The following is a 26,259-nucleotide window of genomic DNA, read 5'->3' as shown; positions in this document are numbered from 1 at the left end:
CTTAGGCAGGAGTCCCACTGCAAACCTGAGGCCAGTGTGGGCTATGCAGTAAAGACCAGTCTGGGCTACATGGTGAGAGAACTGTCACTCAAATAATTGCTGGTTGGTGCTGCCTTCCCCCTCCTTGCTGGCCTTGGGCCATGGTGGAGGGCAGGCAGGAATCGAGTTGGCAGTATCTGGGACCTGGTCTAGGGCCAGGGGTGCTCACTGACAGCATCCTTACCGCTTGACACATCTTCATGTTCTGCCCCAGTTCTCCCCTTGTGGACAAAGCTCGGCTTTTGTCACCCTCGCCCATGCCCAGAGCTCAAGTGGCTTCTGGAAGGAGTCATCATGACCACCCCTTGGCTTCTGCCCAAGGCAGGGCAGGTAGACCCCGTTATGTGAATGGAGAAGGTTAGGAGATCATGCGGAGGCCAGCCAGGGTGACCAGCGTCTGCTTGCCTGGCAGAAGCAGAGCCTCCACACTTGTGTGGCACAGCCACTGCTGTGGTGTGGCTTCAGTCCTCCAGTCTGAACTATGGAGGCGCAGTCATGGGGTCAAACCTAAGCCCCCGGTGGAAATCATGTCACTCTAGCTGGCGTGGAAGAGAACTCAGATTCGGGTGGATAGCAGGCTGCTGACCCTTTGAGTTAAGGTCTCAAAGGCTCAACCTGTTTCTCCGGAAGGAGCCCTTGCCTGGCCAGACTCACCAGGACCAGGAGAGAGGTAATGAGCTGGAGGCTCGGCATGAAGCCACGGCTGGGGCCTCTGGAGGCCCTGGAGCTGGGTATGCCTGGAACAGAACGGAAAGGCTGAGTGTGTTTCCATCCTCAAAGCCCTCAGAGACTTCAGGCCTGGTGACTGTCCCAGGATGCTCTGAGCCGGTCTCACAGGAAGGGTAAGAGCAAACATGACCATGCAATGCTGTGTGCAGGAGGAATGGGCAGCATGGCAGAAACAGCAAGACCAGAGACAGCAGAGGGATGGAGGACATGAGCAGAGAGAGAGGCACTGACCAAGGACTGGGATGAACATCTCAAACTGGAGACCCTCTGCTTCCTGCAGGAAACTCAGGGCTTGGTGTATGCAGTCTTGAATGATGGCCTGGGCAGGTGCAGCTCCAAAGAAGGCAGCTTGCACTTTGGCAGCCAGTGGCTCCTGCCTGGGAGGATCATGACAGGCTTCAGGGGGCTGGAGAGATGCAGAGAGACCCTCTCCTCCAGCCCCAGGATCCGAACTGAAGACTCACTGGAATTCTTCCACCACGACTTGACCAAAGTTCTGCAGCGGCTGGAGGACTGAGGTCAGCTGAGGTCAGAAGACAACGGAGAGTGTCACCGGGCTGCATAGCCTAGGCCAGCCACACACCCTTTCTCCTCGCCTCCATCCCCTCAGTCACCCATTTTGTCAGCAGGCCACGAAGCTCCTGGGATTCAGAACTAGTCTTGTTGTCCAAGGCCTTGATGAAGGGGTGATCCAGGATCAGGAGCCATGTCTCATAAAGTGCCAGCTCTGCCTTCTTGCCTAAGGAGATGGGGTGAGATGGTGACAGCAGCCAAGACTCCCGTCTGAGGGCTCTGGGGTAGGACCACACCCTGGCCCAAACCCATTGCTTCTGTCTAGTGGTAAGCGCACTTGGTCAGAGGGCCCATCTTGGCTGCCTGCTTTGGTTAGACTAATGAGGTAAGATGGACTTATGTCTTTAAGTGGATGAGAAATGTCAGCAGTAGGAAATTGTATAGAATTAAAAGAATCTGATGCACAATTTCCATGCTTGCTTGTATATGAAATTGTACCGGAACACAGCCAGCTCACTTGCTGTGACATGCCTTGGAGGGCGGGCAGTGTTCTCCCTATAAGGGAGGAGCTAGGAGCCACAAAGGGCAAAAGATATTAACTCTCTAACCCTTTGTGGTAACCTGCCAGCCCATGCTCTACTAGTCTGTCTAAGAGCAATGGTCTGTGATCTCAGACTTCACAGCAGGAGATCTTACTGGCTGCTGGTTCTTTATAATCCCTGATCTCCCCGGAGGGGCTCTGTAATGACTTACAGAAATACATAGCACAGTCCTACTTGAAGAGGAGTGGGTTGTCCCACTGTCTGCTAAGGGGATGATGGGTCTCTGAGGGTCAGCGCTGATGGGGCAGGCACATCATATGTTGAAAGTCAACTCTGAGAAAGATGGGGCAGGGACCCAAACCAAGGCCCTGTCTCTGGGAGCTACAGAGCGTAGCCCACCAGACGGTAACTCAATCTGAAAGACTACAGAGGTGGCCGGGACAGCCTTTAGGTGAGTCTGCATTCCTAGACTGAAGGTCCGCCCCAGAACAGCTCCAGGTGGTGGCTTCAGGAGACTGAGAGACCTTGGATTTCTCCAGCGTGGATGTACAAGCCTGCTCAAATCTTCCTCTCGGAGACTCCATGGGACAGTCTTCACGCCATTCTGACCCTGGTAATAGAGCTGACCCATTGCTGTCTCCTCTCTAGGCGCATTAAGGATTAAGGGAGGACAGAGAGTTGACTGGACCATCTGGTATCTCTAGCCCAGGTTTCCCACAGAGCTCTGGGCCCACTTTCTCCCTATGGGCTGGCACACAAGCTTTGTTATCGAGAGTTCCGTTCCTTCTCAGAGGGGGCAGGGAGGCCTGGAGAGAGAGGCAGACCCAGAGCCATACATGGGGCCCGAGATCACTCACCATTGGCCACCATGCTGGATTTCTGGAGGGTGGGGTCTGTTATGTGATGGGCTAAGTAACTAGCGAGGCCTTGGAGGTGGGTGGGGACGGGGCTCTTGAACTTGTATTCCATGTAAATGCTCACCCACTCGTTCACGTTGCTGGAGAAGGATGGGAGAGTGCAGAGTCATGGGCTCTTTGCCAGTATGTGCTTCTAGAAGCAAGCGTTGAGCTCCTAAGTATACCCCCTTTGTTCCCACCTCCAAGAGCAGAGCTCTAGGAGGCAGGCTCAAGCCCGCTTAGACAAGGTCCTTATTGGCTGTCTCCAGCCTACACCTGTATCTCCTGACTTTGGGTTAGGGGTGGAGCTTCCCTAGTGATGTGTGTCCAAGAGAGCAGCCAAGTAGGCTGGGTAAGTGGGGATATGGTGGCTGAAGGACTGGGCATACTGGATGGGATACTTAAACCTACCTGAACAGGAGGAGGGGCTGGTCCTGGGGATCAGCCTTGTAGAATCTTGACACCTCAGGGGTGACCTATAGGAAGCCCTGGAGGTCAGATTGCTTTGGAGGTGCCTGTTCTGGGGCCCAGGATGGGGTGGGGCCAGACACTAGATAAGGACCCGAGGGCCATCTCTAGTGTGGTCTCCTGGGCAGGGATATCTGGTGACAACCTGGCCACTGACTTCTCTCGGAGCTTTCTCCTCCTCGGCCAGCTTCCCCCCAGGGCAGGGCTGGGTTCCCTCCACGCTTGCCTTCCCGTAAATGCCAAGCTGGCGCTGCTTTCACTGGGCATCATTGCATCTATCACTAGCAGCTGTATAGGCCTGCTGACAAGGGAGGCAGGGAGAGGACACCTCACCAGTGGGAGGACCTGCTTCTCCAACAGGATAAAAGCTTGAGAACTCGGCAGAAGCAGCTGGGGCAGGAAGGGCCTCATGAGGGTGAAGCTGATGCTGACAGTTTCCCGGGAGAGGTCTGTTATGTTGTACCCTGCGGAGCCACATACAGCGGTCTGGGAAGTTGGAACAGCCACCTTTCCCTCCATGGCCTACTCAGGGCTTGGGTAGACTGAGTCGGATTCCCTCCAAGGAACCCAGCCAGCCTCCTCCATGATCAGGTGAGGAGACATGGGGCAGGCGTTGCTCTAGACTCACCATCAGAGGAGAGGCTGTTGTCAGTCAGGGACAGGTGCCCAAGCAACCACCTGGAGGCCTTCACTTTGCGGTATAAAGTCCAGAGAATTTCTAGGGCTGAGGGATCCGGCTGACCAAACACGAGGGAGGCCTGCACTTCGGTAGAATCAGGCCTGTAGGAGGAGGCCAGTGGGGAGAAGGTAGGCCTGGCTGCTGTGGAAGGCAGTGTGCTGAAGGAGAGAAGCCTACAGGACAGCTCATAACTGCAGAGAGGAACCGCCCTGCAGGACTGAAGCAGTCACATGACTGAGGTAGTCACATGACCCCTGCAGTGCTGGGGCTCCTTGGTAAATGGGGATAAACTCCTGTTGGAAAAGGGCTCCTGTGAGGCCTGAAGGATGCAGGGAGGTGAGCGCACAGCAGATGCTCGGTTAAAGTGAATTCCCTTGAACTCCTCAACGAACTGGTTCTCACAGAGACACTGGGAATCTGGTCAGGGGAAAGACTGGACCAAGGTGTTACTCAAAGAGGCCAGAGCTGGCTGGGAGCTCTCAGAAGGTCTAGTGGACACAGGAAAAACTTCAGCTGCAATTCAGGTAGGAGGCTCTAGAGAGAGGGAAGCCTAGAGGGGAGGCAGCTCTCATGGAGAGACCTGGAAACAACATCAGAATCTGTAATACCACTTGCCCTTCACGTGAGCACCTGTACAGTCCCAGAGCCGGGGAGATAAAAACAGGCTCAGGGCAGGGAAGGCACAGACATGAACTTCAGTTTGTAAAAAAGGATTTTTTTTTTTTCCCCAAGACAGGGTTTCTCTGTGTAGCCCTGGTTATTCTGGAACTCACTCTGTAGACCAGGGTGGCCTCGAACTCACAGAGATCCGCCTGTGTGCTGAGATGTGTGCCACCACCACTCAGCAAAAGGGAAACCGATTTTGAAGCAGCTGGAATTATGGCCTAGCTACTGCCCACCCCAACTCTGAAGGCAATTCACTTTTCTAGCAGCCCAGAATGAGAGTTCCACCCAAGGATTTACATTTATTTGCATCTCATTTACATGACCCTGTCTCCAGAATAAGTAGCTTGATGCACTCTTTGCCTGTCTTCTCACAATCTTGTTACCACTGCCCACCCCCAACAGCTGGAATTAGGAACTAGCAGGAAGGCCAACTGAGGTCATGCAGTCCCACTGGTAGCAGAAACAGATGTGGGCCTCTTCCCCACCCATCTGGGCCAGGGTGTTCCTGGTCACTTGAGGAGGGTTGAGCAGCCTAGGCTACAGCTACTAACAGCATAGCTCAACTGAGAACCACACTCACCGAAACAGCAGGGCGCTGACATTCTTGAAGCTGGAGAAGGCCTCATCATAGATAAGCTGGAGCTAAGGCAGAAACATGGGAGTCAGCCTGCCCACCCCTGCCTTGTGTCCCTCCATCCGCCCTGGCCTCTAAAGTGGTCTCATCCCAGATCCTGGTCCAGCTGGGCCTTTCCTGGGCTGTTCCCCTTTGGTAACCCAAGGCTTGTGATTACTTTGAGATCCTAAGTGGAATCCATCTGTCCAGGGCACATGTGCAGGTTTTACTGCGGTAATCCCGTCACCCTGGCTCTGCATCCTGCCAGCTGCCAGCCTGGGCTGCCACTCCCATCCTCATTTACCATAGAGTCCTTTGCCAGCCCCTCTGCGACTTGGGTTCCCCCAGACAGTGTTCCCTCTGCCCTGTGCTTGGGAAGCTCTTCACTGTTTGATGTGGCTCCCCTCTCTCCACTCCAGTTAAAATGCTCCCCACTGTCAGGTGTGGGAGTCCATGCCTTCGGTCCCTGCACTTAGGAAGCTGAGGCAGGTTCACTGTTAGCCTGGCCTGACAATATGTTGGGGACCTTCTCAAGCAAACAAACAAATTCAAGCAACAGATGAAAACAACAACAACAAAAAAGACCCCAATCAACCAAATAGACATAAAAACCACAACCAGGCCAGATGTGGTAACATTGAGCCTTACAGCACTTTGGAGAGGAATGCCCAAGGATCATTTGAAAGCCATGTTTGGCTACATAAAAACCCGTCTCAAAAAAGAAAAAAAAGAAAAGAAAAGAAAAAAAGCTCAGAAAAACAAAAAGAGGGCTATCCTAGTACTTGGAAGGCAGAGGCAGATGGATTTCTGGGAGTTCCAGGCAAGCCTGGTCTACATTGTGAGTTCCAGGCCAGCCATATTGCATAGTGAGATCTTGTCTCAAAACAACAAACAGACTAGAAAAAAAAAAAGAAAGAAAAAGAGGATCCATTGCTGTGGTAGGGTGGTCGGTCACCCAGTGTGCTCAAGGCACATTGCCCAGCAGTTTGCTAACCTCCTATATTGCTTCCCACAGCTTGCCACGATTATAATTTGGTCACCATTAGACCTAAGTACTGTGCTTAAAGAAATGAACCATTCAACCGTGGGCAGGAAATTATGCCCTGAATGGCAGGTAAGAAATGGCAGTTCCTTTCCAGGATGCATGCCCTGACCCTGGTTCCAGAATTGAGGCAGGAACTGTACCTCACTTTGCCAGGGCCTTTTACTCCTAGACAAGGCTGTGTGCTGATAAAAAACCAGCAGCTGCACTGCAAGAACCTGCTCTATTTCTGGTAGATGAGGCCTCCCCCACTGTGAGGTTTTCCCTCCGTAATGACTTTTAAGAAGTATTTCTGCCTAACCTCTCCTCAGACTTCCCGGGAGCACTGCCTGGCACTCGTTAGATTTTATTATTTTGTGTCCAGCTGCTCTTAGGAGCCCAGACCCGTATAGTGTGTGTTGTGCTGTGCCTGGCATGCTCAGAAGGAAAGGAGAGTAGGAAAGATTGTCTTCATCCACACCCTTCTACCCAGCGAGCAGGTGCCACACCTGGTAGCAGATAAACCTCTCCAACATCTGGCTCTTCAGGGCCACCAGGTTCCAGTCAGCTGTGGTGAAGCGGTCACTGTTGATCCTGAAGGTCACAGAGTGAATCACATGACTAGGTCCTGGAGTGGAGAAACTCAAGTCCTGCAAAGACACATCTTGGCCAGGGTGAGGCAGGGTAGGGGAGAGGGAAGCAGCAGCACCTTCAGATAACTTTGTGGAGCCAGAGCTACGGGGGGTGAGGGAGAAGGTGAGCAGGTGGCTCGGGCTGGTAGGAACCCATGGCCCAGGGTGGCTGGGTTGTAGGGGTGCAAGGTTTGAGGTTTTAGTGGAAGAGTCTGTAGTGGAGGGTGCAGTCACAGACACAGAAGATTTGGGAGGGTCCCTGGTGACAGAGGAAATTGGGGCCGGGATTGAGGATGGTGATGGGAAGAATGGCAGAGATGCAGGCGGTGGGGATGAAGGTGAGGAGGGTGAGGAGCAGGGGGAAGATGGATGTGAAGGTGACATTGCTGAGGGCAATAGCAGCACAGAAGCACCACTGGATACTGAGTCTGTGGCCAAAGCTACAGTGTTTTCAGCTGACCCAGAGCCCACTGTAAAGGCTTGGGAGGGCAGGCCCAGCCGGGATGCTCCTGAAGATGCAGGCAGCCGGAGCTCTGTGGCTTTCAGTGTGTTAGGCATCCTTGGAAAGTTAGGCAGTCCTGAGGAGCTCCTGGGAGCCTCAGATGGGGTTGCCTCTGGCCTGGAGTGGCCTTTCCTCCACGCAGTGGGACTGAAGGTGTTCTGGAACAGGCATGGAGTTCTAGAAAATATGGGGAAAGGGAACACTCTGACTGGATGGCATGTTGACTTAGGTGCAACGCTTGTCTCCAGCGATGCAGAGGCAGGAACTATCCAAGACAACTTGGGAACCTTGCTGAACTTCTTCTCAGATCCATGTGTGGGAGAAGGCTGTGGCAATGACATAGCAATTGTTTCTAGAGCTCCAGAGGCCATGTTTTCCTCTACAGGGTCAGCCACAGAGGACACTGGCTGAGAATCAGCAGTTCTATGGACTGCAGATGTGGTCAGGACTGAGGGGATTGGGCTGGGTATGCCTCTCTCTGAGGGTCTGGTACTTCCTAAGGGGCCAGACATTGAGGGGGCCTCCTGGCCTCCTGCTGCCCCTTTAGAAAGGGCTCCTGCCCTCTTCTCCAGGGCCTCTGAATTCTTCTCAACTGAGATAATGCCGCCAATAGGTTCTGTTAGGATGTTCAGGATGCTGCTACTTTGCTGAGCAGATATGCCAGGGGCTGAAGGAAGTTCCTTAAGGTCTTCATGCGTAGAAAGAAGGGCCAGGGTAGAAGCCGAGACTACCAGGAAGGCTGCAAAGCAAGACAGGCCTGGTTCTCCAGTGTCGGGTGGGCAGGATTGACCCCTAACCTCTCAGATCTCACCCTGTCACATCTTGCTCACTTAGGTGCCTGAGAGTAATACCTGGGCCTTGTTAGGCCCCAAACCACGAAGTTAGTCACTTATCTTCCCTCCGTGACATGGTCCTGGGTGGAGGTAAAGGCATTCCTGTGTTAGCCAGCCCAGGAATGGACCCTGTGAGGGCAATGGGACACCTCTTCAGGATTTGTCTTTCTGCCCTCTTAACAAACTCCATGTCAAGGACCTTCCCAAGAAGAAGTCTCCCAGGCCCAACTGGTTGCCAAGAGTTGAGAGTCTTGTCTACTCTATTCGAACCACGTCTGAGGCCCAGACTAGCCTGATGGTACTGAAAATACTGTCTGCTTCTCCATTGTGGGTGAGACTGTGACCTGACCATGCTCCTGCATTCGGGGTTCTTCTTGGGGGCTGACTGGGTGATGGAGCATATATGTGGAAAATCTCTGAAGGTTCTGAGGTTAACGCCAAGCCTACCTATGTGTGTATAGCGCTCCAAGCAGGTGACCCTGAGAGCTCTCAAGGAACCTGAGGTCTCCAATCTTTCCCAAGCTTCCCTCAGTCAAGGCCAGACAAATGTGAAGAAAATGAACGCAAGCCCTGAGGTGGGACTCTGGGAGTTCACCGAAGAGAAGGATTCTGCCCTTCCCTACTAAGTAAGCAGGTGATGGGGAGAGGGTACCAAGCTCCCTTTGCCCTTCCCTACTCACTTACTGGCCAAGAGAATTCCTGCTGCAGGAAACCACCGCTTGTCCATGCTGTACGCTCCTGCCAAGACTTCGAAGGAGGCAACGTCAGGCGACAGACACAATGATGTTCTTTGCAAAGACAGAACTCATCAGGTTGGGATAGAACTCGGTATAGAGCTCTTGCCTAAAATGTGAGATGCCCTGAGTTCTATCCCCGTCACCCAGCTGTCCCCTCATGCCAGTATCTGTCCAGAGTTAATGTCCTTGTGGGCATGGAGGAAGCCATGAGCGAGTGAAGTCCTGAGTGGATGCATGCCGTTGACATGATCATGGCCGTGTGAGGGGCGCCAGTGTCTCAGCCCCATGGGAAATGGCAAAACCTTCTCTCGGCGAGGCTCTCCTACAGATTGCTTCTCCTGGGATTTATTAAACCTGCCTCCTTGTTCAGTAGCATATAATAATCCTGATTTCTTGTTTATCTGTGTGCATTAACCCCACCTCCTCGATTCAGCTTGTAAGCAGTGAGCCCACCTCCCTGTTCAACTGTATATAATAAACATGCTGAGGTACTCTGGCTTCTCTATTAGAGAGCCCAGTGCTCCCGACCCCAGCTTTTCTGGGCAGGTGACAGTGTCTGTCGTTTCTTATTCTCTCACCACCCCAGTCAGGTCAATTCCTGGAACTGTGATGCATGAGGAGTGTCCTTTCTTGTCTAGGTGAGGAGGGAGAGTCGGTGGTGTTTTGGTGGTGGGGGTTGTAAGGTCAGAGGTAGTCAGAGATGGGTGTGAGGGTAGCAAGGTGCTAACTGTGGTGTGGGAGCTGTGTGTGTGTGTGTGTGTGTGTGTGTGTGTGTGTGTGTGTGAGAGAGAGAGAGAGAGAGAGAGAGAGAGAGAGAGAGAGCTTCCACTCAAATCCCCTGCCCCAGCTTTCATTCTATCAGACAGGGAGGGGCTGGATCATAGCAGATCACGATAGATAGCCCCATTCATGCCAGTGGTCCTTCCTAGAGTTCTGGCCAGAGCCTTGTACTAGGGATGTGGAGGTGGCGGGGCTTTGGGTAGCAGGGTTCTTCCTAGACTCCTTTCTAGCTTCAGTTAGTTTTTTTATGTTGTTTTTTTTTTTGTCAACTTGTTACAAGCTAGAGCCGTCTAAGAAGTAATCTCAACTGAGAAAAAGCCTCCATAATACATAATATTGATCTTTAGGCAAACCTCTGGGGACATTTTATTGATTAATGATTAATGTGGGTGGTGCCAGGCCTGGGCAGGTTGTCCTGGGGTTTATTAGAAAGCAGGCTGATGAAGCTGTGGAGAACAGACCAGTGCACAGCCTTCCTCCACGGCCTCCACTTCAGTTCCTGCCTCTCTGTTCCCACCCTGAGTTCAGCTTTTGCTTTGTCTGATGGACTGTAATGCAGAAGTCAAATAAACCCTTTCCTCCCATAGCTGCTTTTGGTCACAGTCATTATTACAGGAAAAAAAAAAGCCAGGACATGTCCACCCACACTGCTGGAGACTGGCCTAAGCAGCCTTGAACTTCTTAGCACCCCTGGATCAGAGATAAACAGGGAACAGGCTCAGGTCTTAGCCTTCTAACTCTTAGGGACTACTAGAGGCTCGGCAGCCTTTGGCCCTCAGGTGTCCTGGGCTCTGTAGGATCAACCCTCTCCTAGGGGTCAGTACTGTTCTTGGTCAGTAGAACCTGGATGGGGAGAAAATAACCAGAACCTGAAGGAGGGAATCCTTCATTAGCAACTGGGCTGGGGAGTCCCAGCCAGGATCCTACAAACCCCCAGCTCCTTCTACTTGGGCATACCCCTCCCTACCTGAAGGTGTCGTCTGTCTATTTATTTATTTTGCTCAACTGACTGTTGAAGTAGGACTTTGCCTCGTTGCACAAAGGCGCTGCCTGTTATATTCCCAGCCCTTTAAGTTTTCTTTTTTTAAATCTTGAGACATGGTCTCACTCAGTGGCTCAGGTTGGCCTTGAAATCACTCTATAACCTAGACAGTTCTTGACTTTGCAAGCTTCCTGCTTCAGCTGCCCTATTATCTGGGATTAGATCCTTGTATCAACAGACACAGCTACTAGAAATGTTTTCTAAGAGGGGAATCCATCACACATGGCACAGTTCTACCCGAAGTCACATATCCACCATTCTACAGGCCTTCTCACCCAGCCTGTTCTCTTGGCTTCTTAGACATTTGCTACCTGTAGGCCATTACTCTGCTGTTTCCCAGGGGGCTGCTGCCTCTTCCCTGCCATCCCTGGAGGATGAGGGATGCTATGGGAGAGATGCCTCCCAGGAAGAGGAGACGACTTTGGCTCTGACAGCTCCCACCTGTAATCCTGGTTCCCCATGCTCATTCTCCCTGAAGTTGCCCTCCGCCAGTCCCCACGGCCTGTCCCCAATCCTGTAAACACATGTCTGTGCCTTTATTCTCCAAACTCACTTGTGTTCCCTGAATGCCTAGGTCTTACTTGGTGTCCCTGGTGCTGCCAAGATGCCTCTGCCCTCGAGGAGGAGGATGGAGCTTTGCTCCATTTGTTTCTGGTGGGCAGGACTACTGCTTTCCCAGCAGTCTCGGGCTGAGGAAGATCCTGTTTCTGATGGCTCTATTATAAAGAGGGAGACCTACTCACACTTCAGGATGCTGGGTTCCTGTCTGCCCCTCTGGCACCCTCCAGGCCAGACTGGGCTCAAACCCTCAAACTGGAGAAGTTAATTTGTTGAGCCACAGTGAGAAAAGCTGTAGCTGTCTAGCGAGCCAGGCGTGTGGCACATACACACTTCAATCCTAGCACTTAGAAGTCAGAGGACAGGGGATTATTACAAGTTTGAAGGCAGCCAGCTTGGTCTACATAGTGAGTCCCTGTCTAAAACGTAAGTAAGTAAGTAAGTAAATGAGACCAAACCAGTCTGGACCTGCAGGCTTGGAAGCTTAGCTCTCAGGAGGCTAAGGCAGGAAGATTGTAAATTCAAGACCTGCCTAGGGAACTTATCAAGATCTTGTCTCAAAAGTAAGTAAAAGAGAGGACTAGGGGTATACTTCGGCAGTAGAGTTCTTACCTAGCATTTACTTTGCAAAGACTCCAGGTCCAAGCCCCAGTAGGAAGGGAGTGAAATCGGGATTCAGCATGTATGAAAGATGAGAGCTAATCTCTAGCCAGAATCAGTTCTCAGTCTGTGACAAGTGTCTGCGCTCACTGTGGAGCAGGGGTAGGCAAGTTTAATCCTGGCAGGGTGTTGCTCTCCCTGCCTACTCTGGTCCCCAGCCAGATGCAATGCCACCAACACACGGAGTAAGTTAGATGGAATCCGGCCTCCCACCAATTTAACAAAATGTCAACAAAAGAGCTAGAAGATCCATAAGTGCTAGACTGTGCCAGGGTCTAGCCCAAGTGTTCAATACCCTTTTTCTTATGGGTCGACTTTGATCTTCCAGTAAGGACTCTCTGGCTCTCTAGCAGGGTTCCCTTTGCCTTAAAGCTCCGTAGCCTGACACCCACCCTAGAACTATCCTGTTCTGGTACCTAGTACAGCCAAGTGCTGGGGAGACTGCTTGCCCTGGTGACTAAGTCATGGGTTCCCACAGCCTGTATCCTACCTGGTACCTTCGGAAGGAGAAGATACTGTACAGGCTTCCCGTGTTCCTGGCTCGACGAGTGTGCCTATACTCAAAGGGTCTTGAGAGGGGTTAGTAGGTATGGTGGAACCTCCTGGGGGTGGGGTCCAAGCTAGGTAGACATTTACCTAGGCACACAGGCAGCTGGACCAGCAGATGCTCGGCTTTGCCTAAACATCTTCCAGCAGGAACCTTCCTGATTACAGGGATGGGGCACCAAACTGGGCTTCCCCTCCTGATACCATCTTCCTGGCTCCTAGCCCACAGTCTGAGGAAGAATGGCATGAAATCTTTCACGACTTATGAGACCTTAGTCCCTGGATGCCGTCTTAGTCACCAGAGAGGATACTATGACAGGCATCCTGAAGCTCAACCCAACAAGGACAGGACTAGTGGGTCCTCTGAAGACCAGGCAGGAAAGAGTAGGGTGCCTAGGACCCTGCCGGGCCTCTTTCTAGTTCTGAATTCTGCATGTGGTACTAGAGGCCTCAGTACTGGTCAATCCCAGGCCAGAACCTGCCTGATTCCTCTCACATGCCCTAGCCATGTTCTTGCTACAGAGACATACAGAGAGAGAGAGAGAGAGAGAGAGAGAGAGAGAGAGAGAGAGAGAGAGAATGAGAAAGACTGTCTAATCATTTGTCATCTACCCAATTGTGCTTCTAGGACAAGAGTTCCAGGCAGGAGGAACAGCAAGAATGAGGCCCAACAGGTAAAGGCAAAGGTGTGAATGGAGTCATTGTGTGTGTGTGTGTGTGTGTGTGTGTGTGTGTGTGCGCGCGCGCGCGCACGTCTGTTTGTGTACAGACAAATGAAGGAAGCTACAATCCCAGAACTCCCCAATCTTTGGTTCCCTGTTGATCTTAAGGTTCAAGCTATGGATCCTCCGGGGTCCAGGAAGGGTTTTGGTTCACATCCTGCCATCTTCTCATCTAGCTTTCTAGTTCATCATCCCGTCTTCTAAGCTGGTTGTGTGAGCTAGAAGCCTTCCATGAGCCCTGCCAGCAGCTAGGTCAAGTGACTGGTGTTACTGAGCTAGGCAGGATGTCTGGCTATCATCAGGGTGTCCTAGCCCGTCTTTCGCCCCATGAGATTCTGTTCCACTGAGGAATAATGGTGTTCTGCTGGTGCTCCAACCCAAGACTTGCTCTGTACCTCCAAAGGAGCTTCTGCGTCCCCTTCTGTAGTGATATTTCATTTGTATTTTAATAAATAATGCTTGCCTAATCAGAGAGTAAAACAGCCACACTGGTCAGCCTTACAGACAAGACAGTGGTGACATCTTTAATCCAAGTAGCCACACTAGTTTGCATTGGAAACTGGGTAGTAGTGGTACACGCCTTTAATCCCAGCACTAGAGAGGACTATAAGATGGGAGGAGACAGCTCTAAGACACAGTCCTATTCTGAGGATTCCTGAAGGCAGGGTCGCCATTTCGGACTGAGGTAGAGGTAAGAGCCAGTGGCTGACTGTTTTGCTTTTCTTTTTTTTTATATTTTATTTATTTATTATGTATATAATATTCCGTCTGTGTGTATGCCTGAAGGCCAGAAGAGGGCACCAGACCTCATTACAGATGGTTGTGAGCCACCATGTGGTTGCTGGGAATTGAACTCAGGATCTTTGGAAGAGCAGGCAATGCTCTTAACCATTGAGTCATCTCTCCAGCCCCCTGCTTTGCTTTTCTGACCTTCTGGTTGGACCCCAATATCTGTCTCTGGGTTTTTATTAATCATGCTACACCCTTCCTGCTCTTTTCTTATAGGCTGGCACCTGGCCTGCCAACTTTCCCTTACTGTCTGGGCGTGTGTGTGTTAGAAGAAAATTCAATCATTTTGGGCATGGTGGTGCAAAACTACAGTCTCAGTCACTGAGGGGTGGAGACAGAAGAATCAGGAATTCAACCGACCTGAGACCCTGTCTTAAAATTAAGGTTTGTTTGTTTTTGGTTGGGATAGTTCCCCATTGTAGTCCAGGCTGGCCTGGAACTCAATATGTTGCTGATGATAGCCTTGATCTCCCAGTCTTCATGCCTTCACCTCCCAAGTTCTGTGATTTCAACTGTGAGATGCCATACCCAGGTTACTTTCTTATTTTTGAAGCAAGTTCTCCTTGAGTTGCCCAGGCTGGCCTTGAACCCACTCTATAACCCAAGTCAGAACTGTACTTTCAATCTCCCTCTTCACCTTCCCATGTAGCAAAGGTCACAAGCAAGGCTGATTGTGCTTGGCAGTTTTTGTTTTGTTTTGAGACAGGCTATTGGGTATCTAAGATTAGCCTCTGGACTTGCTATGTACTGAGAATGACCTCAGCACATTGCTTCTGCCCCTGCTCTCAAGTACTGGGATTACAGGTTTGAACCACTATCCCTGTAATGGTCTGTCCTGTCCCTTTAAGAGACAAGCCCTGTCCACTCCCTCCCCCATCTGCTAAGGCAGGCAGATCTTCCTTCCTGCTTGCAGCCCAAGTCTTTTCCTTTCTGTCTCCCTCTCAAAGAGGAAACTTTTGTCTCTCCCTTTTCCCAATGACTCCCCTTCTGTTTCTCTCTCTCTCTCTCTCTCTCTCTCTCTCTCTCTCTCTCTCTCTCTCTCTCCTTGTCCCCATTCTCCTCTTCCCTTTCCATAACCAACTAAATAAATGTCCAACCTTACTCTGCATGGTATGCCTATCCATGTCTCTGTCTCTTGCCTACCGCGTGGCTCCCTGCCTGGGACCAGCCACCTTCAGAGACCTGCGGTGTGGTCTCGTGGTGTGCCCATTTGTCTGTCTATCCTCTTGGGACTGGCTACCCCATTGAGATCTCTTATCCACCAGACTTCCTGCCTGGGACTCATGGCTTGCTGCAGCCACTTGGGGAACTGTGCCATCCCTGCCTGGGACTGGCTGATCTTGGGACCTGCTGCCCACTGCCTGCTGCCACTTCAGGGACCTGTGGCATGGTCCTGTTGCCTGCTGCAGCCACTCAGGGATTTGAAACAATTTAACTTTTACCATAACAATCTCTGACCTTGATTTTGAACTTTGATATGACCCCAAGGAGTTTTTAATAATTTCCTTGCCTTCTGCTAAGTGCAAATATTCCTGAACAGGTATTTAGAAACTAAATGACATTAATGCCTCTTGGGCCTGCAGATAACAAGAATGAAGACAAGACTTAGGACCCCTGCCTTTGTCTTATGTGTTTCCTTTACTTTTGTCACATGTTTGCCTGTGCATGTAGACACGCTAATAACTCAAGTGATGTGTGTCTAAAACTTGTGACTCCAAACCCACCTCATCCTACTAAAGGCTAGAGGGAGAGCAAGAAAAGCACTGAGGTATCTTAGCGTTGGCTATTACACTGTTCTGCCCCAGACTTCTTCTGTGTGCCTAAAGCTGTCTAGTGATTGTCCTAAGCTTGCAGTTGCCTTGCAGTCCAAAACACTAAAGCTTGAAAGACATGTCACTCAGTGATGAGATGACCCCAGAGCCTTGTGTCTCTCTGCCTCTCTGTCCAGGCCGACCTCTAACTCACAGCACTCTCTGCCTCCATTATGCTGGGGTCAAAGGTGAACACCATCATGGTCAGCTCTCGTTCAGTTTTTTTTTTTTTTTTTTGAGATCATGTCTAGTTTGGCCTAAAACTTTTATATATGTATAAATACACACACACACACACACATATTACACACACACATCACACACACATATATTACACACACATCACACACACACACACACACACACGAGACAATTGCCAAAGTTTCAGAACTGGAAGTATTATTGCTATTGGATTCATGGACCTGTCCTTTTCAGAGGAAGTTAAAGCCACCTTTCTTTCCCTCGTCCCCTGTTCCTATCCCTCCCCACCTTCACCATCACCACTTCTTCCTTCTTTTAGACATGATCTTGCTATAGAGACCTGGTCTGCATTCCTTCTGCCTCAGCTTTCCAAGTGCTGAGATTACAGACTTGTACCCCAAGCCTAGCAAAAAGGCACATTTTGTGTTTAAATTTTAAAATTTATTTATTTTTGAGACAGGGTCTTAATATGTAGACTAGGCTGACCTTGAACTCACAGAGATCCATTTGCTTGCACCTCTCAAGTGCTGGGATCAAAAGTGTGCATGAACATTTCTGGCAAGTTTTCTTTTACACCAAACACCTCTGATTTAAATATGCATCTTTTTTGTTTGATACAGGAAAGCTGGGCTCCTGAGGACATGGCTGTGCCCAGTGCACTGTGTTTTCTCATGCAAAGCATCTTCCTGATTCTTGTTTGATTTCCCATATGACTGTGATGAATGTCAGCGCTACTCACCGGATGGTTTTCTTTGGTCTGCAGCAATCACAGTCTCTTTTGGAGGTTGGTCCAAGACTGGAAAATTGCATTCATCCTGCAAACAGGTGTGCCCTAGAAATATCAGTGGAAGTACATGTGGAAATGGGCTAGTGAGTCAGTTATTCTTGTGTGTAACCCAGAGTCAGTGGAGGCCAGGAAGCCACTGATAAGTGCTTAGAGAGATACTCTGAAGAGGACCTCACAGGATTGGCACCCCTGTGGAGGCCCAAAAATGTGAGCCTATTTTCACATTGACCAAAGGTCAGAGAGTTGGAATTTATCTTTAATCCTTCAAAGTTATTGTGTTTCTACCTCAAACAAAGGTCCCACCTAGTTTAGATCAGAGAATTCTGCTCTCTCAAGATTATTGCCAACAGGTATGGCTAATAGCCAGACCTTGTATTTCAGAAATATGTTTCTACTTCAAACAAAAGCATAAGGATCCAACTAAGGTCCAGTTCCCTTAAGGCGATAACGTTGGATTCCACCCAGAGAGTGGTTTGACTACAGAATGTTTTGGTCTAGGGTGTGAGTGTAACTTGTTTTGTTCTAGCAACAGAATGTTTAACTATGGATGTAGCCAGCAACCTTCAACTGGTCTGTTCATTTCCTTGTATTATGTTAATGCACCTTTTCGTCTTACTCCTACCTTTTGGGGTCAGGGATATTTTAAGTAATTGGAAATTAAGTGTGGGTGATTCAGTATTCACTGGAACTCCCTCCTGATACTATTCTATGTTTTTCTGTTTTAATTTTTTTTGTGTGTCTTTGTATTCTCTACTATATTTCTAAATCCCAACGCCCCTACCCAGGCAAGAGGTATTTTTGTTGAGGCTGGTCCCTGACACACCACGGAACAGGGCAAGCTTCAGTACACTCTGTGTTGCCTTTCCTTTTTTGTTGCCTTTGACCCTCTCCTCATTCCTCTGATATTATCCCTCGGAAAGCAGCTAGAGCCTAGGACAGTAGTACAGACAGAAGGATCACAAGTTCGAACCCAGCGTGGGTAACTTAGTGCAACCTTTTTTTTCCAAACCTGAAGAAAAGGTGTCAAGGTTGCAGTTCACTAGTGGAGTATTAGCATGTTGGAGGCCCTTGGTTCATTCCTGGTACTGTCTCGCCACTTCCCCTGAAGTGGAAAGGTGAACGAGCTGCTCGAACCCAGCAACTTTATCTCAGGCTTCTCTCTGGGGAAATCCAATCGGGATAATGTAGAAGTGGCTCTAGAGGGGAGATTTTTAGAACAGGGTTCTAGAACTCACTGTCGGATGGCAGTGAGACCTGACCACACGGAGGTGCTGATTGATGCATGTTGACGTGTGCTGAAGCAGGGACACTCACTCGCTGTGAACAGGGGTGAGGTACCGGGGGTGCGGTAGAGGCAAACCTGGCTAACACCGTAGTTCTGGACCAAGTTAGCCTCCCGGACCAACTGCATTAGCACCGCTTGGCGACTTAGCAGAGATCTAGTTTTAATTCTACCCTCACACTCCTGAATCAGAGTATGGGGTGGAGCCAGCCCCTGGGCTCCCCCAGTCGTCTTAGTTGGAGACCATCTGAAAACGCTGTCAGTCTCTGGGTTGAGCTCTTCTGGTCAGTGTTGGCTTCTTCTACGTTTCCAGACAGAGCATTGTTTCTGTTTCTTCTGGAACCATTTTGAAATAAATCAACTGCAATTTTCAATGTTTCTTCAACCATTACAAATACATCTTTATAGAGAACTTTACATAATATAGCTTAATGTATTTCTGCAGTTGATTGAAATTGTTCTGAGTCCACAGAATCATAATGCCATTATTTGAATATCAGAGAAGGATCTTGCCTTCATAGCCATTATCTGTGACATGAGTTGCTGGTTTTCCAGGATAGCAATAAAACATGAAGTCTCAGCTATTAATCGGAGAAAGGAATTGGTTCCAGCTGGCCAGCATTCTCTTTGGGATCCCCCAGCTGTTCCAGATATTTCTTCAAAGATCCCTCCATGTAAGACTCAAAGTTTGTTGATTTTCCTTCATATGTGAGATACAAATGCGCCTGACATGTAAATGATGCATATTATAAAACAACTGCTCAGAAATAGTTCAAAAGAGGCAATCACTTTCAAAACAGCTCTAAAGTGGCTAAACTCTAAAGTGCTCCATTGGTGCCCCATTCAAGACGTCTGGTCGAAATAAGTTTCCCATTCTTAATGCATTGTGCATGGCATTAGATCATGTAAGGGCAGCTGTATAGAGGAATAGTGTCTCTTCAGGGAGCTTGATATTTACTATATAATATTGCCTGATGACCTAGGCTCACTTTGGAGTAAATAGCAACCAGATGGCTTGCTGCCGTCTTGGTAGCCATGTGACACAGCTACCATCTTTACTAAAGTTAAAGTTCAAAACAGGCATGCCATGTGACCACCACCATCTTGGTTAAGATGACCATGTGGTATAAATCAATCAAAGCAGTGCCCCTAAAACAACTAGACCCATTGAGTCCTCTGTTTATCATTGTATCTTCCTGTTATTAGACTAAGGAGGCAACACCAGGTCTTCAAGTTGGTTGGCTTCATTTTATTTTCCCTGTATTAAGGAGGCCATAGTAAGTCTCCAAGATATTTTGAATTAGGATGGATTTTTTTGTGTATGATGAATTTTCTTCTAAAAATAACAGATGAGGGCAAAACCGTGAGCAAGGTCTATGTAATATGTTTGATGATTAAGTCCTATAAATTCCGAAATTTATAATGGTCTATTCAAGCCAACACAATCTGACTTAACGAGGTATGTCTACTCACTTATGCTTATGCTAATTTTGTTAAACCTTAGCATTTGATGTTACAAGTCATATTAAAAAACTGACATTTTGTAAAGGTACACTATATAAGGATCAGAAAAATAAGGTTCCCTGTTTCCCTCTGGACCACATTTATGGTTTAAAATTTTCATTTGATACTAAACAATCTTTAATTCAAGAATTATTATTTTTAAGGCTCAAACTTATTAGGTATAAAATTGTAAAAATCCTAACTTTATAAAAGGTGACAATTTGAGCTGGGCAGTGGTGGCACAGCTTTTAATCCCAGCACTGGGAAGGCAGAGGCAGGCGGATATCTGAGTTTGAGAGTAGCTTGCTTTACAGAATGAGTTCCAGGACAGCTAGGGCTACAAAGAGAAACCCTGTCTTAAAAAACAAACAAACAAAAAAGGTACCAATTTGTTATAAACTGTTAAAGGTAATTAAGACATGCATGTTTCTTGTCAGTTACCTTATAAGTGATGGAATTATCTAATGTGCTCAGAACTATGTAGTAATACTAAGTAAAATGTAATCATTTACAGAGACAAGCTTGGAGGGAGGGGCCGATATTTATTTTCCATTATATAGTATTCCGTGTGTATTGTCAAAATTAAGCCTAAAGCAACTAAAGAACAATAAGTTTAAAATGGACTTAAAGTTTAGTGTTAAATAATATTCAAAATCAGGTATATAAAAATTGGTTATAAAAAATTAAATGCTTGAGTAAAATGGGTTAAATTTCCCTGGGCTCAAGTCGTTCCGTTGGATGGAGTACCATCCCACCAGAGTAGGTTTCGAGCTAGCCCTGTCACAAGGATACATGGGACAGATATCTGCTGCTTCTGCCTCCAGCTGTTTAGACCTCTCGGCTCTGCCTGTGTAGGTCTGACCAGCTCTGGTCATTTTGGCCAAACTAGGGAAAACATTCCTTATCTAAAGATGAATTACTCTTCATGTCTCACGTGCCAAGGGATGGCTTCTCTTGCCCAGTGGAGGATCTCAGCGTCCACACCCACCTCCTAAATGTCTCAAACAACAGAGAGGTAAGCAACCATCACTCTGCCCTCAATGTCTCCCACATCCACATACGAGGATGCTGTGACCAAGGGAGCCTGTACACAAGCCTGCCACCCAACTGGTATGGGACACGCATGCTTGTTCCGTTAATTGACCGTGTCTTTTATCCAGTTTTTCTCTTAGTAAAAACTAATTTCAGAGTCTATGCCCTAACTTCCCATAGTCTCTGATGAAAGGAGGAAGTCGGATACTCGGTCATCAACCACACACCTTTGGAAAGTTATTCAGAATATTCAAACAGTGCCCTTGACAGTTGGTTTTGTATCTGTGAAGTCAACAAATGATTCTTTTAAGTGGTATCCCAAGCCCTCAGATTCTTTGGGAGGAGATGACTTCGATGAAGGAGGTTCTCTCCAACTTAGGCTCACCTGTGGCCTTGACAGTACAATCAAGTCATTACCCAGGTAGGGAGCGCCAGGGCCAGCGCCTGCACTCTCATCTTCAAGTCTAGAAGGTATATACAGACTATGGCAGTGAGTTTGTGGATATTTCCAAAAGTCAAAAGCTCATTTAATTTGGTTATCTTGTATCTTAGGGTTTCTATTGCTCTAAAGAGATGCCGTGACCTGGCAGCTCTTTTTCTAAATTTTTTTTAAAATTCATTTTATATACCAAATACAGTTTCCTCTCCCTCCCCTCCTCCTGCTCACCCCACCTCCTCCCAATCCACGCTTCATCCACTCCTCAGGAAGGGTAAGGCCTTCCATGGGGAGTCAACAAAGCCTTCCCCCCTGCATTGAGGCTGAGCAGGGCTCCCACCATATGGAATGGACTCTAAAAAGCGAACTCATGCACCAGGGATAGATCTTTGTCCCACTGGACCATGGCAACTCTTATAAAGGAAAGCACTTAATTGGGGGTGGCTCACTTACAGGCTTAGAAGTTTAGTCCATTATCATCATCACCAGGAGCATGGTGGCTTTCAGGCAGACATGGTGCTAGAGTAGTAGCTGAGGGTCCTACATCTTGTAGGCAACAGGAAGTTGACTGAGACACTAAACATTACCTTGAGCATAGGAAACCTCAAAGCCCACCTCCACAGTGACATACTTCCTCCAACAAGGCCATACCCACTCCAACAAAGCCACAACTCCTAATAGTGCCACTCCCTGTGAAATTATGAGAATCAATTACATTCAAACCACTACATCCTGTTCTGCAAATTATGCCTCTAAGTGAATAGGATGACGCTAAGAAATAAGCTTACTGGTGACCTAGCCGTTTGTAGAGAGCTGGCTTTTCCTTCTTCTTTAATTCAGGCTATGTTCCATGTCAATTGCTTATTACAGATGTGGCACAGCTGACTGCTTTTATCTGTTGCCTGAGTACATGGAATAAAAATGTAGTGACTTTTAAAAGGTTCTTTTTTGTTTTTGTTTCTTGAGATAGGGCTTTTCTCTAAAGCGTTTTGGAACCTGTCCTGGAACTCACTCTGTAGACCAGGCTGGCCTTGAACACACAGAGATCCACCTGCCTCTGCCTCCCGAGTTCTGGGATTAAAGGTGTGCAACACTACTGCCTGGTAAAAGGGTTAATTTTAGAGAAAAATTCTGGTTTTTCAGAGTAACTGTTATCCACTGAGAAGAGTGTTCTAGAGAAATGTGCACTGAGGAGAGTGTTCTAGAGAAGTGTCCACTGAGGAGAGTGTTCTAGAGAAGAGCACACTGAGGAGAGTGTTCTAGAGAAGTGTCCGCTGAGGAGAGTGTTCTAGAGAAGAGCACACTGAGGACAATGTTCTAGAGAAGTGTCTGCTGAGGAGAGTGTTCTAGAGAAGTATCCACTGAGGAGAGTGTTCTAGAGAAGAGCACACTGAGGAGAGTGTTCTAGAGAAGTGTCCGCTGAGGAGAGTGTTCTAGAGAAGTTTCTGCTGAGGAGAGTGTTCTAGAGAAGAGCACACTGAGGAGAGTGTTCTAGAGAAGTGTCCACTGAGGAGAGTGTTCTAGAGAAGTGTCTGCTGAGGAGAGTGTTCTAGAGAAGAGCACACTGAGGACAATGTTCTAGAGAAGTGTCTGCTGAGGAGAGTGTTCTAGAGAAGTATCCACTGAGGAGAGTGTTCTAGAGAAGAGCACACTGAGGAGAGTGTTCTAGAGAAGTGTCTGCTGAGGAGAGTGTTCTAGAGAAGTGTCTGCTGAGGAGAATGTTCTAGAGAAGAGCACACTGAGGACAGTGTTCTAGAGAAGTGTCCACTGAGGAGAGTGTTCTAGAGAAGTGTCTGCTGAGGAGAGTGTTCTAGAGAAGAGCACACTGAGGAGAGTGTTCTAGAGAAGTGTCCACTGAGGAGAGTGTTCTAGAGAAGTGTCCACTGAGGAGAGTGTTCTAGAGAAGAGCACACTGAGGAGAGTGTTCTAGAGAAGTGTCTGCTGAGGAGAGTGTTCTAGAGAAGTGTCTGCTGAGGAGAGTGTTCTAGAGAAGTGTCCACTGAGGAGAGTGTTCTAGAGAAGAACACACTGAGGACAGTGTTCTAGAGAAGTATCCACTAAGGAGAGTGTTCTAGAGAAGTTTCTGCTGAGGAGAGTGTTCTGGAGAAGTGTGCACTGAGGAGAATGTTTGATTTTAAGAAAAATATGTATTATTATGTTTTTAAATACTAGCTATGGTCCATTTAAATAACAGTTCTAATTTAAAAAGTTTAACATATTGAATTGTTTCTAACCACAACTTGTGTCAGAATTTATTTGGAAGGTGTACAGGCCTGGTGAGGTCAGTGTGCAGAGAGAGAGCTGAAGATGGCGTGTCCTAGTGCATGTGCACAGATGACAGAGCTCACACATGCATGCAAGGGCTCACGTGGCTGCGTCATATATAGGTGAAGCAACCATACCTGGGTCACACCTGAGGGCTTGTCCCCCCACGCTGGCTCTGGAACCCGGAAGTTCAGCCTTATCTGTGGCTGAATAATTACATTGAGACCTAGGTTGAAAAAGGAGGGTAGCCTTTAGTAAAAGGCGCTGTGTGCCTCTGAGTGCTGCCTGCTGGAGCTGCTCTGGCTCTCACTTCTGCTCAGTGTGTGCTCACACTACTTCTCTGCTGTGCCTTGATTGAGACGCACAGGACTTGGACCCTGCAGCACTGGTCGTCTGTGAGGACCTTCAGTAACATGAGGGAACTGAGATGGAGCCAATCAGCAAATTTGTCTGCCCAGTCCCATCAGTGCAAATAATGACACCGTGATTAGCATAACTCAGGGAATGTTCGCAGGCCTTTGAATGAGCGTGATCAGGTCTGATGGTCTTCAGATATGAGGTATTGTGATCATTTCTGCATAGAAATTGTAATCGTGGTTATTATGAGGGAAGGTCATTAACTCTAGACTAGTTGGATCCCTGTGAGAGACTCTTTACACACATGGTCCAGGAATCCCAAACTTCTAGCTTCTGGAAGCGAGGAACTGCCAGCACAGAACTGCAGCCCGTGTCCTGGAACCAGACCAAGGCTGCCATCACTTGTAGGACCAGATTGGCACAGCCCTATTCGCATGGCAGAGGTTGCACAACTGGAAAGAGTGTGCACAGCGGCTCCTACCAACCTCTTAGAACTGTATACCTCTCAGTCTGAGCTGCCCTCCTTCCCATGAATGAAATGACATGCTGAGAAGCTCACCTGGCTATAAAGAAACTCGCCCTAACTGTAAAAAGGGTTTCTTCCCAGTGGGAACCCCTCCAATGCAAACCCTACCCCCAGGTAGAACACGGCTCACCACCTGCTCAGCTGTCCTCATTTGTAATCTGCTCTTCTTATTCTAAAGGATGAGTTCATTTATCACCTGCCAGTCCTTTCTCCTGTACAGAAGGAACTGGATTGTATGGTAGGTTTATCTTTTTCCAGAAAAAAATGTAATTCTCAGAGAAGTGAAATGTGTCTATAAGTATCATATAAGGAAGGAGTCGTTCAGATTTGGAAGGATCAAAGACTCTTTGACTGTGGCAGCTAGACTCTGAGACCACGAAGGTCATTATTATTCCCCTGTTTCATTTCAGTGCTGACAGAAACATTTCACCAAATAATAAATGGCAGCCTTCTGTTTAGGTCCTGAGCCAGCACAGGTTTCACCGCAGAGGGGAAGCCCAGGGTAGGTCAGGGCAACCTAAGTCACTGAGCCCATAGCGGAGATCACAGAGACGGGCTCTGGAGCCCACATAGCTGAAGGCCTATCTTTTCATCTCATGGGTCAAGATGAGACCTCTGATCAGGAGAGAATCTTGTGTCTTCCAACATCAAGACTCACCTCAACTGTTTCCTCCTTTCTGCCTGCAGCTAGCTGGCTACTGTCTCTTATCTGTCAGAGGGGCTGAAGCACCATTTCTAGAGCTGGAACAGGGGAAGCTGTAAGGCTGGGGAGGCTACAGAAGGCCTAACCATGCCGCCCAGTTTTGGACTCCAGAGAAGGTTTGTTTTCCCAGAACAAAACCATCCCTGAAACACACACAGCTACTACCAGCCCCACCATAATCTAGCGTCTCCCAGTATGTCTCCCCAGACTAACAGAACCCTGGGCTCCCACGGACCACCAGCCGATGCCTCACACCCAGCTTCCATGACTGGCCCCAATCCCCACTGCCAATAAAAGGAATTGATGCCAGGCAGTGGTGGCGCATGCTTTTAATCCCAGCACTCAGAGGCAGAAGCAAGCAGATCTCTGAATTCGAGGTCAGTATGGTCTATACGGATCTAGTTCCAGGGCAGCCAGGGCTGTACAGAGAAACCCTGACTCGAAAAACAAAAGCAACAACAAAAAAGGAATTGGCACTACCTGGCTCCACCGGAGAAGGGTCTTAGGAAATCAGCTTCAGAGAAATGAACTCCCCTTTGGTTCATTAGCTCCTTGAGGGATGGCCGCTGTCTGCTCTTCAAGCCTGGTCAAGAAGGGCCCCAAGATGTGCCCCATATTCATTTGACTGTCAGACTAGGAGAAGCTTCTGGTGAGGCTTCCCAGGGTCTGGCACAGGGGAAGACCCATTACAGGAGCAATGACTGGTGCCAACTCAGAGGAGGTGGAGGCAACGATGTAGGTGGGGTATCCTGGCCTTAGGCCCTGCCTCCAAGCAAAGGCTCTGCTTGTCTAGAAGGGCTTCCTGACAAAGCCAACCATAGCTGTTGGGCTGGCTCCCAGGTTAAGATATCATGCTGATTTTCATAACATGGTATATTTAATATAAAACTAGGGGCCCCACAGCCTGGTGTGAGCGAGCACTACTACAGTCAGCAAACACATGATGGGAAGATGGGAAAGACAGAAGGGCGTAGCAGTGCACGCACTACGGAGAGTGGCGGGACTGGGATGTGATGCAGGTCACAGGGGAGGTAAGAGGGCTGAAGTCAACATGCTGTCACGGCCTACTAGGGATTGCGGGATGATGTACACAGCCTGGAGCGTATGCAGACTCAGCCTCCAAACCTGCCACTTGATTGTGGGATTGCCCCTGATTCTGGGCAACCATGGAGGACCAAGATGAAGAAAGTTTCACTGTCTGAACCGGACCTTTTCAAAGGACCACTGTGGTCCATGATGCCACTGGAGACCACGTGGGGTCTGTGGTCCATGCTGCGGCCCCACGCCATGATGAAGCCTGAGATCCATGTGGACATATGCAATCTGCACTGCCTGATGCCTTGATGTCCTCGGGCTTTGCTGGGGGTGGCATCTTAATCTGAGTAGCAT

At 48.7% G+C, this 26,259-nt stretch overlaps 1 protein-coding gene across 1 annotated transcript; it reads right to left on the bottom strand.

Annotated features, from left to right (window-relative positions):
- Positions 1–397: 397 nt before the first annotated feature.
- LOC125388691 (taste receptor cell protein 1-like) lies at positions 398–8,860 on the bottom strand. Its single transcript, XM_085688600.2, has 12 exons — positions 8,818–8,860; positions 6,676–8,039; positions 5,113–5,174; positions 3,816–3,967; positions 3,521–3,651; positions 3,131–3,195; positions 2,681–2,820; positions 1,383–1,507; positions 1,233–1,291; positions 1,000–1,145; positions 680–776; positions 398–518 (listed from the first exon to the last, which is right to left on the bottom strand). Exons 1-12 carry the CDS (start codon positions 8,858–8,860, stop codon positions 398–400), a joined length of 2,505 nt encoding a protein of 834 aa, XP_085544726.2.
- Positions 8,861–26,259: the final 17,399 nt, after the last annotated feature.

Source organism: Myodes glareolus, chromosome 4 (genome assembly GCF_982192425.1).
Source record: "Myodes glareolus chromosome 4, mMyoGla1.1, whole genome shotgun sequence".
Taxonomy (NCBI): Eukaryota; Metazoa; Chordata; class Mammalia; order Rodentia; family Cricetidae; genus Myodes; species Myodes glareolus.
The sequence above is the reverse complement of the archived record's forward strand: the minus strand, read 5'-3'. Positions and strand labels throughout refer to the sequence as shown.

Coding starts and splice junctions, on each gene's coding strand:
- LOC125388691 (XM_085688600.2), bottom strand. CDS start 8,860: ATGGACAAGCGGTGGTTTCCTGCAGCAGGAATTCTCTTGGCCA. Junction 8,040..8,817: donor AGCAGGAATTCTCTTGGCCA/GTAAGTGAGTAG, acceptor CTTGCTTTGCAG/CCTTCCTGGTAGTCTCGGCT. Junction 3,968..5,112: donor GTCAGCGCCCTGCTGTTTCG/GTGAGTGTGGTT, acceptor CTCCTCCTACAG/GCCTGATTCTACCGAAGTGC.